Here is a 16,627-nt window from a genome sequence, read left to right on the forward strand (position 1 = left end):
TGATCCTAATTTCTTCCTTTTTTCTGCCAAAACTGAGAAGTAAATGGTGATTTCTTCAAAGTATTCTAATTTTGTGGATTCCTGTTTTTGTGAATTTTATGACCTGGAAGCCTAATTTATGTAAAGAAACCCCCCCCCAAAAAACGTGAGATTTTTCAACTGTAGAATCTATAATCTATGAAAGTTTGACTATTTGAATGGAATTATGGAAATTAAACAACTTTTCCATGATATTCACATTTTTTGGAAAGGGTCTGTAGACAAAGGTGCCATTCCAACAAGATAATCTTTTTCACTTCACCTGTCAGTGGTCATAATGTTACTGCTATGTTTGCAAGTCAACTGTGCAGCCAGACTGGTGACGACAATGGTTGGCTATTCTTTGGGGATGTCTGGAGGACAATTGAAATTCAACAGAAAGCTCGGTTATGTAACATAATCCCTATCGAATTCTGTTCTCTCAAGCTTAAAAAACCGATGAGGTGAATGAAGATGAGGGTGATCAATGGTTGCCTGCAAAACATTCGGTTCAGAGGAGCTGATTATGTAACAGGTCAGTAGCACCGAGACCGCCGATAAATCAGGGGAGTAGACTGTGTTGGCATGCCTGCACAGGGTGGAAGAAATAAGACCTAATAAAAAAAGAAGTGGTTTGAGATAAATTTTATTTCTGTTTGTATAAATTTTTGGTTTTGATGGAATTCAACCCAGAGGTACTTCATGTTGTTCACGTGAAGATTTATAATGTTCCACATTGAAATGTCAAGAGTTTCCAGACACTCTTTTTTTTTTTTTTTTTTTTGGCAGATTTCTGCATTATAAATAGAAAAGTTCACAATGACTTTATGGCTGATATTTCAAGAGAGATAAGTACGGAATCTGGAAAAAAAAGATTATGAGGTGGAGAGACTGAGAACAGATGGACAAACAAACAACAAACATGGACAAAACAGAAACCTTTTTTTACACTTTCTCTCTTATACATGCTTTAAAACACTCAAATCAAGTTTCCAGAGTTTTGCCAAACAGTGTAGGAACCTTTTTAAACATTCCTTTTGTGTTAAATTGTGCCCCCCCCCCCAAAAAAAAAATTCATCATGAGCCACAAACTTTAGTCATATTCTCAGTGAGGTGGTGACAGTTTGAATGTTTGAAGACCTCCTGCTTACCGTAATCCCACACTGGAATAAATAAATGGTCACACATAACAACAGCAGGGGGAGGTTTGTATATGGACTGAAAATGAAATACAGAAGTTGCAGTTGTGTTTGATTTGTACCTCTGAGGGATTCAGAGAGACGGCGGAGGCCTTGTACCCCAGCTGCAGCAGCATCGCCTCGGCAGCGTTCCGCTTGGCCACCTTCTTGTTGGGTCCCGTTCCCGTGGCAACCTCGTTGTTCACCTTCACCTGCACGGGGCACACACGTGAAGAGGCAGACACGCGTGAGGAAACGGGCACAGCGGAATGACACGGCAACGTGTTAGCGTGCTTTTCTCGCGCCTCTCCTCCGAGGCCTCCATTCACTCTCGGCCGAGAACGCTCGCCTCCTGAGCCAAGTCAGCCCATGCAACGTGAAGTGTTTGTTTTTCAGTAATCCCAAAGCATTAAATCTGTCCGCGCCGAATGTAAGCAGAAATTTCCAAGAGCAGATCGGACGTCGTTGTGTTATACAAACAGACAATTACGCTGTACAAATAACATAGTGGGGAGCCGGAGCCTGTGAAAAGCCAGGCCTCGGCGCGCTCCTTCAAAGCGGGCCTGACAAGCTCCACTCATGCACTGCTCTGAACGCGCGAAGCTGGCAGCGGCATACAGTCGGCGTGAAACGGCTAACTCACGACCAGAATCCCTCTTTTATTAAGTATTAAAACTGACAAGCACCTCAGAGGGATCTGATAGAAGGTGGACGCCTTTTTTTTTTTTTTTCTGTTTAAACAAAAGATGTGAAAAACAGAGGCTCATTTGAGCCCTGCTGCCTACCGGGGGGGAAACAATGTGGAAATTTTAGAAGAGTGAGCGGACTGCACAAAAGAACACACACACACACACACACACACACACACACACACACACACACACACACACACACACACACACACACATGCACACAAGGCCTAATGTGTGCATCAAAGAGGCATGGAGAATAGGTTTGGGGCTGAATTACTGCCTGATGGTGAGAGAAGCTCTGTTCTTCGTATAAAATAGGAGGATTATGGAAAGAAAAACAAAGAAAGCAAGTTTGACTGAGAGATGGACAAAAAAGATGAATGAGAGCAAGAAAAAGAAGAATCCAGTTATTAAAAAATGGACTCCATTAGCTATGGGTTTTATTCAAGCAGCGCTGTAAAGACTGGGCTACTCATGAGGGATGTTTAGACGCACAAACAGAGCAGCAATAGCCCTGAGGCACTCTGTGCATCTTCCAACAATCGAAGTATTTCTCCCTGAACCCTGGTGAGTAGTGATGTTCCATGGTGACAGCAGTGATGACATCATCAGCCGTATCACCCAATCCCGGCTCAGCCTGGATTTACTCTTGAATCTTTTAACGTGCCACCATCAGGGCCTCACAGTAACTTTCGAATCCCAATCGCATTGGAGGAGCAAGTGAAACAGCACAACCGTTTTACTTTTAAATAACTATATTTAGCCGTATCTGCCACAACACAAGTGACACTGATTCAAACCTCTCAAAATGAAGATTTTACCCACAAGGGGAGAAAGTTTAAGGCACAGTTTAAACAAAAAAACTGACAAAGAGACAAAAATGATTGTCATTTCCCCAAATAAACAAAAATTAGATGAAAATATTAGAGGGCAATAAAACTCAACTAGACCTAAATATACTTGTTTGCAATTTGGGCACTATAGCAACCAAAGCTGAAATGACAACCAAAGACTAAATTGTAGTTAAAACCCAATCACATTTTAGCCTAAAGGCTACGATTAAAGCTAACTTCAAACACGCTGTTAAAATCAAAACTAATAGCGGTCAAGCCGAGGCCAAGAACCCTTTAGCAACTCTCAGGCATGGTGCTGGTAGCATCCTCCTGCGGGTCTATTTTGATGTCAGTAGTGCTGGTGAACTGCAGAACGCGCATGGAACAACGAAGGAGGACGTTTTCCTCCGTATCACTAAACAGCTGGACAGTAAAAACCTGAAGGCAGTCGGGCTTTTCAACAAGATTGAGCCCAGGCACACATGACGACTGACTACATTCTCTAAAACAGGCTAAAGTCAAGTCTGCAGACCTGCAGAAACAAACTGAGCTTGGTAACTGGCCAATTTAAACAAACCTAACCTATTCTGTGAAGAAAACCGATCAAACATCCAGCCAGAAGTTTTCCAAAAGCACGGGGCGGTCTGGTAGCTATCTGCCCAAGAGGGCTCTGAGAAGCTTCAACCAAACCGAGGCGATCAGATTCAGGCTCTCCGGGCCCGGCGGCCAAGTTACCGATTCCATACGGCGGCCGTTGCTATACAGCATGAGCACGAACTCAGTCATCGAACAAAAATTAATAAACTGTAAAACGAGCTAGCGTAAAAATCGCTCAGCGCCGGCCGACGGAGCACTGCCAGTGCCTTGTTTTATTCCCCCTGTGCACCATGTTTCAATTACTTTCAGTATATTACGCTTTCTATGCTCACATTTTCATAGAGCTCCACGTGAGAGTGCGCTTGGAGACAGATTTTATTGTCGAAAACGTTGAGCGCTGCCAACTGTGATTACAGTGACAGATTCATGTGCAGGCCGGAGGGAACGGTCATCTCGGCTCTTTTTCCCCTCTTTTCGCCCGTTGCACAACAAATCCCAACATAAACCCATTTCTCTGAATGATCAATCAGACCTAAATTCAGGGGATTAAATTTATGCTCCATTTATTCCAGAGAGTGCATTATCTTATTTTTTTAGCCATCCATCATCTTATTTTATTGTAAATTTATAGTAAGTCGATTAAAACTCCAATATTAAAATAAAATGTGAAACTTTTGCTTGTTTTAGGACAAATCTGGAAAATCTCTGTTTTCGTGAAAGCAGTAGAAATCAGGCCCTTCTTAAAAGCAGCTGATGTTTAACTGGGATTTTTTATTTTTTTTATTTCAACTAGGCAAAAGTTCATTGTCAACGTAAAGTCAAGCTGACCCAGAACCACTACAGGAATTAGATAAGATGTACCAGTGACATGGTAAACACAGAAGGCTGTCTAGACGCAGACCTTGAGATCCGCGGATCGTCCGTTTAAAAATGCACCCCGTGATAGGAAGGTTTTTCAGTCTAGCGGAGATTTAACGCAGAGCCTGCACAAAGATTGATTTGCTTGAAATTGAAAATTCCTCCACGTTTCAAACAAGACATCTTTTCCCTTTTCTTCATCTCTCTCTCAACATGATCACAAACAAATCCCATCAGCAGAAACTTGTCTGCCATCCTTTAAGTCTGCAGCACCTGCAGTTTCCACACATCAGGGATCCTGTTTCGTTTCACAATTCCACTTTTTTAAAGCCTGATTTTCCAGGTTTTAGTGGATTTTTAACATCTAATTTTAGCGGTAGTTGTTTGGCTTCATGCATACACTTACAAGATCACGGAAAATCTAGACTGAAAAGATGCATAGCAGGAAACGTCACTTCTGAGAAAGCCTTTGCTACTTTTTTGTCTGGTGAATGTCTTTAAGATCTTTGGCAAGTTTCCAGGTCTATACAAAATATTTTAAATGCTCTACATTTTTGAAGTATTTTTGTTTTAATTTAGCCAAATTAACAAGGTGCATTATACATGTGATTCGCAGATTTTAAATTGGATTTAGGTCAGGACTTTGACTGGGCCATTCTTGCACAAGAACATGCTCCGTTCCAGAGAATCCATTGCATCTCTGGCCTTGTGCTTAGGGTGGTCGTCCTGGTAAAAGGTAAACCTCTGACCCAGTCTCTAACGTTTTGCAGAGTTAGTTTTCTGCCACGCTCATCTGACAAGGGCACCTTCCTCCACACGTCTGCTGTGTCGCCCACATGGCTTGTGGCAAAAAGCATTCCATCCTTTTCCTTCGATTTCTCAACTATCAGGGAGTTTACGTTGCTCTGTCATATAAATCCCTTAAAGACAAATTGAAGTTAGTGTTTGTAATTAAACAAAATCTGAAGAAGCTGGCCGTAAGACAACTTATGCACAGGACTGTTCTTAGGTGGGTTGTTTACTCCATGCCCCTTGTACTGTGTCCATACTCTGATAGCAATGTTTAAGCAAACCGTTTCAAAGATTTTCTCAGGAAATGAGTTGTAAAAGCAAATAAATAAAAGCACATGTTTTTTTTAACTCCATACGTTTCTAGACAAGGCAGGTAACTGACATACTCTCTGAACCTCACATTATCTTTGGCTTGTTGCAACAGAGCGGATTAAGAAACAAAGAGGAAGCAACACTGAAATCCCTGCTCACCTGCATGACGAACTCCCGACGCCGGGGCATCCCTCTCTCAGAGAGCAGCTGGTACTCGGGCTCCTTCTCCTTCTTGGCCTGCTGGATTTGGGCTAATCGGCTGATTGGGTTCATGCCCTGACCGTAGTCTGGTCCCGTCTGGAAGGGAAAGGGAATCACACAATTGCTTTTATTTGAAAGACTTTATTGGTGCTAAAAGAGATATTGGTGTAGTAACAATGTTATTATGGTAAAAGCGTCATGGCACCCATGGGTAAAGATGTGTAAGGAGCCTTAAGATGAATTTTCATCTATTGTGGTAGAACAATGTAATTATAAAAAAAAAAAGGAAGACAAAACCTTTAATTTGAAGACAATTTTTATGTTTAGGTTTTGATCATCAGAAGGTGAATTTTTTTTAAAACTCTTTCCTTACTTGTTTGAACAGAACACAGGATCTTTCAACTTCTAATCAGTAACACATCACTTCCTGTATGCCTGGTGGCGTATGAAAGGGCAATGATATACAGGCCATATATAAATATACAATGATATACAGGCCATATATAAATATATGGAAAAGAACCTCATGCTAAATATGGTGGAGGCTATGTGATACTGTGGGCCCGTGTCTTTGTTAAACCTTGTTAAAGCGCTAGGCATCCTTGTTCTTTAAAAAAAAAAAAAAACAGTACAGTATTCTCTGCCAAAAACTGATCACGTGTCATCACTGGATGTTTCAGCAGGATACTGATCCTATACATGGATGAAATAAACCCAGGAATGGTTCAATGGACACAAAATCCAAAGAAAGAAAACATCCAAGTTTTTAATGTCATCATGACTTGTGTTGCTTTCATTTTTGATTTCCTCCCCCATCTGCTGCTGGGCACTGGCGGTCAGCTGGCTAAAAGGGGGCTGCTAAATAAATGACGCTGCTTGGAAAGATTTCCTGCCCTGACAAACACAGATAGTCATGTGAGCTGTTTTTAAGCTAATGTGGGGCTAAATTAAAGCGAGCGAGCCTCAAGCAGAATGTCTGCAAAGCAGCTGGCTTGCTACCCTAGCATGTAGCTGTGCTAACGGTCCAGCTAACGTCAGCCTGTTATACTGCCAGCGTTACATTATTAAGGGCAGAATGGCAAAAAAAAGGAACATATTCTGCATAATAAGCACATTAACGTGAAATGTTTAGCAGGAGTTTTATCCAAAACTTTAGCTTTGGTCTATGAAACAAAATCAAAACAGCACTGCAAAAATGGAACTAAAAATAAGTAAAATGTTCTTAAAATGAGTGTATCTGTCCTTGATTTGAGTGGGTAACAAAGATGATCTGCCAATGGAATAAGATTTTTGCACTTAAAATAGCAACAAACCATCTCCGTTATCTTATTTCAAGTGCAGGATGTCTAATTATCTTATTTTAGGGGTCAAAATACTCATTCCATTGGCAGATAATCTTATTTACCAGCTCAAATCTAGGACAAAAACACAAAATTTAAGAACATTTTACTCATTTTTAGGTCTGTTTTTGCAGTGAGATCAGTTGTCCTCAGCCTTGGTCATCAGGGCTCACTGTTCTGCATGTTTTACACGTGTCCAGCACAAATGACTTAAATGATTACTATAAATCCTCAGCATGCCAACAAAGGCAGCGGGAGAAAACCTAAAACATGCAGGCCAGTGGGTCCGGAGGACCAGCGTAACAGATATCTAATTATTTCTACCTGTTCACCATTATATGATAAAACTGTGGAGTGGTTACTCAGATGAGAACCTCATCCCACTTCTCCCTTATACTGGTGCATATTTCTTTCTTTTCCCTTGTCTTCACTTGCTTTGTGTGAAATCTACAACCGCGCCACAAATCACAGCCTGCCGTTTTCTCGCGCGGCGCCCTCCTGCAGCACCTTGAGGATAGTCTTGGTGCGTTTCTTGTAGTGCGTCTTGGGTTTCTCCACAGTCGGTATGAAGGGGAGCTTCTTCAAGTCCTGCAGGATGGACAGAGCGGCGCGCTTCTTGGACAGCTTCTTGCTGTTGCCCTCGCCCTCGGCGGAGAACTCGCCGACGGTGACGCGGGTCAGGAAGCTCTTCATGTGAGGCGGGCCGCTCTCCTTCAACACCTGGGAAAGTTTGTCCAACGTTCGAAACAAAAATAAATAAATCAATTGAGAGAGAGAGAGGGAGAGAAGAAGAAAAAATGAATAGATGTGTGTCAGTATTTTGTCATGTACGTTATGTGCCAGCAAGCCAGACCAGGTGGTCCAAAACATCTGCTCCATCCACCCATATGCGCATGGTAATCATATACAACGCACACTGCCCTGAAAAAAAAAAAAACTTTGACACACACACACACACACACACACACACACGCACGAAGAGTAACATGTTCCTAAATGACAGTCTCTGGTGATGGAGGCTTAGTTTCCTTCCTCCAGCCTCTGGTCACCTGGGAGACCTAAAACAAACACCGGCTGGCGTTAGGTCATGCTTCTGCAATCACATCTACTTCCTATGAAGTCTGAGAACAATGTGTGTGCAGCAGGTGGGGCTCTCTCTAACTTTACGTAGGAAAAGAGTTGGGTTTCACACACGTATGACTGCAGAGCTCCAACACACAGTCGCCTGACATGTGTCCATGTTTAAACTGCGCCTCAGGCCTTAATGGTTTATGGTGGATGCTGTTATTTTTGATTTTTTTTTTCTCCCCTTTGGAATCTCTCTTTCACTCCCCGCATACCCCCCCCCCCCACTCTCCTTCCTCCCACGCTCTGCAGATTTTCTTGACTAAAGCTGGAGCTGCGCCGCAGACAGCACAAATTGTAGCAATCAGCTGCAATCTAGAAACACTTAATTTAAACCCAGCGACCGATACAACCGATCTCGCTGATAAGCCGAGGCTCGGGTATTCCTGAGACGCTCCGCACATCAACGCGGGCAAATACCAGAACCGTGCAAAAAACAGGAGGGGGATGTGACCGCTTCTTACACGCTCTCAAAGAAATGTAGCCCTTTAATAAAGAAACTATAAAACTGGAAGTCGAGCATCATAAGATGGTATATAAAGGACGTAGGGAGGCCTTGAAGCGCTCACTGTTCAACTAAACAGCTGAATCCCCCCCCCCCCAACCCAGGGGGGATCTACTCTGGTGTTACTCGTCACCAGAAGAGGAAATGCAACATGACAGCTTCTTATACATACTAACATTCAGCGCGATCGGAAACGCTGAGTAGCCGAACGTCGCCGAGTGTGCGGTGATGACACTTTCACGCTGCTCGGCCATTTCTCAGCTAAGATTATGTCACTCGGAGGAAGCAGATCTGAACCTGTAACGGATTGCGGATCGCTGTTTTGGCCCGCGCACGAGCAATTCCTCTCCCTCCTACTTCATCACAGAGACCATGTGCAAGTACTCAGCGAGAGGATCCCCGGGATAGAAACCGACGCGCAAAGCGCTGCCGCGTTTTGAGGCTGGAGCTGCGACCAAAAAAAAAGAAAAAAAAAAGAAAAACACAAGCTCATCTGAAGATAAACGGGTTTTCAAGGCTTTGTTAAACCAAATTAGGCACCCTTGTCCCAGAGATGTATCAAACGGGACTGTGCTATTCCCAGTTTGATTTTGTTACATCTCATTGTTTAGTTGTCAGGCAACGAGCAGAGACTCCAGGAAGTTGCCGCTTCAAGCCAAGAAATAGTTTGGCACATAAACCCCCGTAGGCAGCAAGTTGTAGATTGCACACTTCAGGGGTTGTATAGTTTAAACAAATGAGTTCCTCCAACCTCTTTATGCTTTATTTCAGAGAAGACAGACTTTCCTGTAATCTTTTAGAGTCCTCTTGTTCAGCCGTTCTTCACCATTTCTAAGGGTCTTTCTTTGAACTGAAGCTTTTTTATTCTTCAACTTATTTTCCCCGCCTGGTTTCTTTTACCCATGACAGAACGGTTGTGATGTGTGTGTGCCTAAATATATTCTCCATTTGTAATCTTGTGAACTACCAAACTCATACTGATAAGACATCTGCTTAATAAAGTCTGGATTTCCAAGGCAGTATTTCATAAATCACAAGCACACTGAATAAAAGAAAAACGCAACAGTGCTTTGTGTGCATTTGGATCGGTGACGCGACTAGTGGCACGAGAGTAAACTCGTTTTTGGAAATGGCGAACGACTTTTGACAGATTTCGACAGAACCTGGAGCCATGCAGTTGCATTTGACTTGTAAACACTGTTTGACCCGGATGGCCACGGCCATACTGAGAGCCACACAGCAAAGCTAAAGCAACATAACCCAAACACATGGTTGTATATTCCTTTTACAATTTTCCCATCGAATGCGATTCCTCCCACGCCTGCAACTCACACTGAAATAAGTAAATGCATTGGTCTGCTTGTATCCCCTATCACCTATAGAATCAATGGGTTACTTAAATAGTGCTTATCTGACAGTACGAAGAAGGGTAAAATATCTCAATTGCAGCACCTAACCTAATAAAATTTCAACTAAGGAAGGAAAGAAGCAATTGATATCTATCAGTCTGGAACAGGGGTACACAGCCGTTTCTAAGGCATTAGCAGTCCAGAGAACCACAGTGAGAGCCATTATCTACACATGGAGAAAACATTTAACAAAGGGGAACCTTCCCACAAGTGTTTGTCTAACCAAAAGTACTTCAAGAGCACATCAATAACTCCTCCACTAGGACAGCCAAAAAAAAAGTAGGCCACCAAAAACCTGCTTAGTTGTGGTTATTGTTTACGATTCTATAAGAAAGAGTTTAGGCAAAAATAGAAGAGTTCAAAGGTAAAAACCCCTACTTTTAAAAAAAGATAGTCTCGCATTTGCTTAAAACACAGTTTGATGATCCCAAAACTTCAGAATCAATATTCTGCGGACTATTAAGACAGAAGCGGGACTTCTTGGAAGGTCTTGTTTAATATGGGACAAAACCAATGCAGCATTCCAGAAAAAAAAATAAACAAAATCACAACTTCTTACTACATGGTGGTGGTAGCGCGATAGTGTGGGGGTGATTTTCTTCTTCACGATTTGGACGACTTCCTAACACTAAAAGAAGAGTGAATTCTGCTTTGTACCGGAAAACTCTGCAGATGAAGTCTGATGGAGTTTGGCAGCAGGACAATGATCTGAACCAGAAAGTCCACTTCTGAACAGCCGACTAACTGTATAGCCAGCCTTCCCCCAAGTATAGGCTAGCAATAGGCTTTTCTTTTTAGATATAAACATCTGTTTGAGCTGAAGCGAACCGAGAAGAAATGTGACAAAGGGAAGTTTGCATACCACTGCATTATGATATCCAGGATACGTTGTTTACATGATGGGAAAATAATCGGTTTCTTTGTTAATGGGAGCTACAGTGGTTGTGATGAGCTAAAACGGACTGTGGCTGTTAAAAGGTGTGCAACACCTGTAGGAGACAATAACGACATCAACATTGATGCAAATGAGTCAAATATTTGACTACCGATTTACTGGACAGCCCTACTAGTCCCTGGCTATTGGTCTATGTTATCAATGCTGAGAGAAGAGAGGGAGCAACCTCTTCATCTACAGTAACTGTAGTTAGACTCGTAGCGCAGCTAACAATGCAATAAAGTGAATAAATCAAGGTACAATAAGCCTTTAAAGCATTTCCAGAGTTGTTTAGCCAGGAACAGCATTTCTGTCGACTGCTTCAGCAGCCAAATGTAGCCTGCGCAGGTTTCAAGTCAGCAAAAGCATGTGACCCGGAGTGTATAGGTGCAGCATTTCAGATTCCCTCGTTCTAGGATAGCAGCAGACGAGCTGCAGTCAGTCTCCTGACAGCCGACACGGGATCTGCACCGCCACCGATGGGGTTTCAGCGCTCCTATTCACCTACGAGCCAAGCCCGCACACAGACACGCAAACAAACACGCAAACACGCCCGTCTACCACCCGACGACAAGGAGATCAGGTTGTACACAGGAAGCCCTCTGTAATTCAATGTAGAGGTTTTTTTTTCTTTCTATGCTCGTCTCTCCATCCTTTCTTATTCAAACATGGGAGGCCTTCACTTCGGCTTCTCAGGGAGACATTAATACCCTGGGCGGTCTGCGGATCTGTGCAAGCAAGAACTCAGGTACTGTAGAAGAGGAGGCTATGGGATCAGGGTACGACAATGGCGAGGACTGGTACAGAGAAGAAAGACCCTTTTGTGAAGAGCGGCGGATGGACATGCCCTGAGGGAAACTGCTCCTTGTAAGATGGGTGGTTCTTGGCTCGGACGCTCTTCTCTTATGTCCTGCCCCCACATCGCAACACACGAGCTGTGATTTATAGATTGGTTCCTCTTTGATGCTGACATCTGTTTGATATTGCCTGACAGGGGGATTAAATGAGCCAACTGGCTCTTGGGGTGGTGGCGAACCCCCATTGTAGCAAAGTGATGGGAAAGCAGACCCCATCCAACACTGACTTATGGACAATTTCATGCCCCAGTAAAAAGACAGGATGAAATGATTTGAAAACATTGCTTAAGGTAAAGGCGCTCACATGAGAGAGAGAGAGAGAGAGAGAGAGAGAGAGAGAGAGAGAGCGAGTGAGACGTTGCTGGACAGAATGCACGGGAGAGCAATGAATGTGTGTTATTGTAAGCTTTTGATTTGAGGAAAGAATAACATCTAGTCTGAGCGCATCAAAGAATATGAGGTCAGGACAACCCAGGAAGAGATTAACTATGGCTAAACAGAGGGCTGGTAAAAAAAAAAAGCAACACAAAGGGACATGTATTTCAATATACTGCTAAATAGTAGGGCATGGATGCAAAGCATGGAGCATGCAGACTGAGAAGTGACTCCACTAACATCTATAATGGGGCTAGAAAACTATGACATGACTAAAGAGAGAAGGTTGAGATCTACGTTTTTGACTCGTTTGTTTTCAGTCCATCTCAGCAACGAGACCTTTCACAGATCCTTGTCCAGACGGAAGAATTTCAGCTTAAAATGTCTTGTGAAGGTCTTGTGTGTAAAGCTGACTTCAACCATGCAGGGACACTTCTGTCTTGAAAATGTTATCACCTATGTATTTACATGCTACACTTTGTCTCGTTCATTATGTTGTAGTTTACATCTTACATTTGAGCATCTTTACCATTAAGACGCAAGAACAAAGGTTTAAAATGTGCATTTAGAAAATTGCTCCCCAAAAATTCTCAGAGTAAGGAGAGTCTTCCAAACCCTATTTAGTGCAATATATAATGTCATATCTAATAAAGAAGTGGATGATTCGAAGACAGGGGTTATCTTAGTCAATACAAAGACAAAAAAATCCCTTTGTTTTACTTATTTATCTTTGGTTTCATTCAGAAATTCAACATGAACTGGTTTTAATCTCAATTTTTATCCCTTTCTTTTTTCTCAAAATATAAAAAGGCATACATGGCCTTACATTTGATTAATTTTTGCAATAACATAAATTGTTTTTTAGCAGACATCTGGATGGTAAATTAAATGTAAATTATTAAAATATAACTATAAAAAGAGATTGAAAGATAATTATTAAATGTGCATGTAATAAATTACGCTTACAGATTTGGAATCCTAATATACAGCAATGCAGGGTTAGTGGTGGCCTAGATGTCAAGGATTAGATGAGAAAATATTTATTTCAGTCGATAGAGACTTAAAGCTTGAGACCTGACTTGGACTTTCTCCTAAAAGACTTTAAAGTCCACCTGGACGTGACTTGGGCTAGGAAACATATCTGCTTAGGCCTGACTTGGAAAGATCTCATGAAGTGAGCTGATGAAGCCTCCAAAAGAGCTCATATATCCCCATCTAGATGAAATTCATCACTTTTGCATCCAAAACGTACATAGATTGGGTTAATTTAACACTGACTGACATGTATAGATGTTGAATACAGATAATTGCAAGGAAATGCACTATATTTTAACACAGAGGGAAATATTCCTTCTTTTCCAGGACTGAAAATGACAGTGCAGTTAGGGACAGTGATAAAGACATGACATAATGAATTACCTCAACGCCTGATTTAGCTGGCTAAAATAATTAATAGCTGTTCCAGGAAGGACGGCTACATCCTGCTCTTGTGGGCAAATGAGCAGAGGAAGGTGAGGGGAACTGGGAGGACTACACATTTTTCCAGATAACTTTTCCAATGTTGTGTAAACTCACATTAACAAGCCAAGTCAGCAGAGAGAGAATACCTTACTTTCTCTTCCTGCGTCTGCATCTCCCCCCCCTTGTCTCCACACGCAACTGCCTCATTTGTGATTTTTGGGAGAGATGGAGATGGAAGGGAGAGGTCTGAGGAGGAAGGGAGGGGGGCACACAGTGTAAACCGAGCTTCCCTTGTTTTTGGCACCTTACCGAGTGCAAACGAAGACGAGGGGGTGGTGGCTTGGGGAGAGAATATCAGATGAGTCAGCGAAGATATGGTAAAAGCCAAGAAGAACAGAGCGGGTCAAACGAGGACAGCGTGAGCTACATTGACTTTAAGGTTGTAACTCTGAGGATTGGATGTTGTGTAGCAAAGAAACTGAAAAAAAAAAAAACTGGTAAGAAGTTTGTAGTGGAGACTGATTTGAAGCCACTACAGTTGATTCTAGACAGAGATGCCCAGGTTGGCAGCTTGAGGGGCATAAGAGAGACTATTTAGAACCGAAATATACTCATGTATGACTCTGTAGATCAAAAAAAGCAAGTCAATAACATGCAATAAATGTGTACAAATGTTAAAAGGGAATCGTATCTAGAGATGTCATTAAAGAGTGGCCAATTTTTGACCTTCAGGTTTTGGGGAAGCTTTCACCTACCAATACAGATTAAAGCATCATTCCTGCAGATCAGCATGGCTAGCATTACAGAAACAGTGGCCTCTGTGTATTCTAGACAATGCAGACCATTACTTTAAACAACAGACAGTTTGAAAAGATGAAAAAGATGAAACAAAGCAACTTTGTTGAAGTCTTGCCTTCCCTTGCAGCCTGAATGAATGAATGAATGAAACTCGACGATGTGCCCCAGACAACACGGTTTAGTGGTAAATATCGTCCCACATTTCTGTGCCTCTCCCACTTCACCATAGGTAGAAAGTCTTCTCCCTGCTCTAACAACATTCACATCATAAAGCGTGGTTGCCAGCATGACATTCATTCATTTTCGATGTTTAGACAAAGACGGGATTCTCCCGTTTCGGACCAGTCCCGGCCGAAACAAGCTGAAAATCGGCTGATGCCAGTCACCAGATTTCTTGGTGTGCTCCAAATATTAAACTGGTTAATAAACAACATCTTAAATACATAAGGGGCAGTTGTAGGGATGTTTCTGATGAAGCATTAAATTTAGGTAGAATTTATTTGGCAAAACTCATAAAAACACTTTTGAACTAATTAGGTTAAAATGTTGGAAGTGTATTGCTTGTTGAGAGCTTATATGTGTGCAGGTTTGTGTGTTGTAATTGTCTGTGAGGTTCTAGTCTGAAAATGTTAAAACGTGGGATACAGAGGGACATCTATGCTAATTTCTGTCTGAAACATGACAACTTTTAAAAAAAGCTAACTGACCTTCACTTGTCTGCACGGCTCATTGCTCCAAACTTAGGATGAATCTAATGTTGAATATTCAAGCTTTTAGAAATCAATGCTACGTCGTAGATTTACAGTTTAAGACATGTAGGAAAGATTCCTTTATTACTCACACAGTTAATCTTACTTTACTGTGTGATGTACATAGACTGAAGCTTGTTTCGATGTAGCTCATCCAGTACGGCATAATGGTCAATTTACAATCGTACAAATAATGAGCCTAAATGACTCATGAGATAAAACTGGGGAACCCCCAACCCCCCTTCTTCCTGAGAGTAATCTCTATGACTTTTTAAGCGCAAGACACGCTTTGGTTTAGCAAAAGCGAAACTTTGTACACTGCCTGCAAAGATGAATCACTTTATCTTCATCCTACATAGATCATCACTTCCAGAAAATGAGTTCCAGTTATCAAGGGATCACGCTTCTCGGGTTGGTCTTGGGTGTTGGGAGAGGAAGCTCTGACTGGCTTTTGAACCTCAGGTCCAGGGGGAGCAATGTGGTCTTCGGACCAGATCTTCACCCTTGTGGAATTGCTGAGGCGGTCGGTCTCTACCTCATGTCTTCTTGAGAGATGGTCGGATTTGGAAACGGACAGACAGACAGGTGCTGTGTCTGCAGTAATTGGGGGCACAGCTCCGGTCTTTTGTTGTGAAGAAAGAGCAGAGCTAAAAAGCAAAGCTCTTGATTTACCAGTCTGTCCACGTACCGACCCTCACCGACGGCCATTAGGTCTAGAGATCATGACCGAAAGAAAGACATGTCGGATACAAGCAGCGGAAAATAGCTTTCTTTGGAAGCTGGCCGGCCTCAGCCTTAGAGATCCGTTATCTGGGGGGAAATCAAAGTATAGCCGCTGCTTCTCTGCATCAAAAGGTGTCAGTGGAGGTGGTTTTGGGATCTGATATGGATGCCTCCTGGGCGCCTCGCTTTGACTTCGGGGAACACCCAGAATTCACTTGGTTGGTTGGTTGGATATCATCACTTCAGAATTCACAGCGGTAGCATTAATAATTTCAATGTATGGCGATATGATGGTGTGCTGATCAAAGTACTGGCCAATGCCTGCGTTTTAGTTCTTACCTCAAAGTTAACAGACAAGTTTCTCTTGAGGGCGATTTCATAGACGAGGCTTATTTCTGATTTGCTGGCATCAGTTCCTTCCGGTGTCTCCACTTTTTCTTCTGGATTCTGAAAACAAAAGATAAAAAAATGAATAAACAAATCACTGTAATTTTAATGTGCTGAGTGACCCAGTTAAAAGGGCTGGTCCTCTTAACAAATGGCCAGACATACATGTTATATGGTAGGGATTAACAACTATGGAGATTTTTTAAGTACTGTATCGTCCCACATTAGGTGTTAGTCATCCAAAAATGCTGTGTAATATTTTGTATAACCTGTGTGCTTATTTAATGTTCAGAAAATAAGCATCATATCCGCAACAAAAAAGTATATTCCTGTGAGAGAGTCAGCTTTGCTTTAACTTTAAATATCAAACAAAGCTATGTTTGTTGAAAACACCTACATTTATTTTGTTTAACTGCAAAGTAACATTATGTTTAAAATGTTAGATGTTTGTTGTCCAAATTATTGAAAAAGCTAAACACCACT

The 16,627-nt window shown here is 42.1% G+C and overlaps 1 protein-coding gene across 1 annotated transcript in view; it reads right to left on the reverse strand.

The window, feature by feature from the left end:
- The window catches only part of stau2 (staufen double-stranded RNA binding protein 2), a 134,004-nt gene that overhangs the window by 79,905 nt on the left and 37,472 nt on the right, over positions 1-16,627 (reverse strand). Inside the window, exons 6-9 of the mRNA XM_036125513.1 lie at positions 16,097-16,204; positions 7,329-7,541; positions 5,440-5,577; positions 1,280-1,408 (exon numbers count right to left, since the gene is read on the reverse strand). Coding sequence (XP_035981406.1) covers positions 1,280-1,408; positions 5,440-5,577; positions 7,329-7,541; positions 16,097-16,204 — 588 coding nt within the window. The remainder of the gene's footprint in view (positions 1-1,279; positions 1,409-5,439; positions 5,578-7,328; positions 7,542-16,096; positions 16,205-16,627) is intronic.

This window comes from Fundulus heteroclitus, chromosome 21, assembly GCF_011125445.2.
Source record: "Fundulus heteroclitus isolate FHET01 chromosome 21, MU-UCD_Fhet_4.1, whole genome shotgun sequence".
In the NCBI taxonomy this organism is placed as follows: Eukaryota; Metazoa; Chordata; class Actinopteri; order Cyprinodontiformes; family Fundulidae; genus Fundulus; species Fundulus heteroclitus.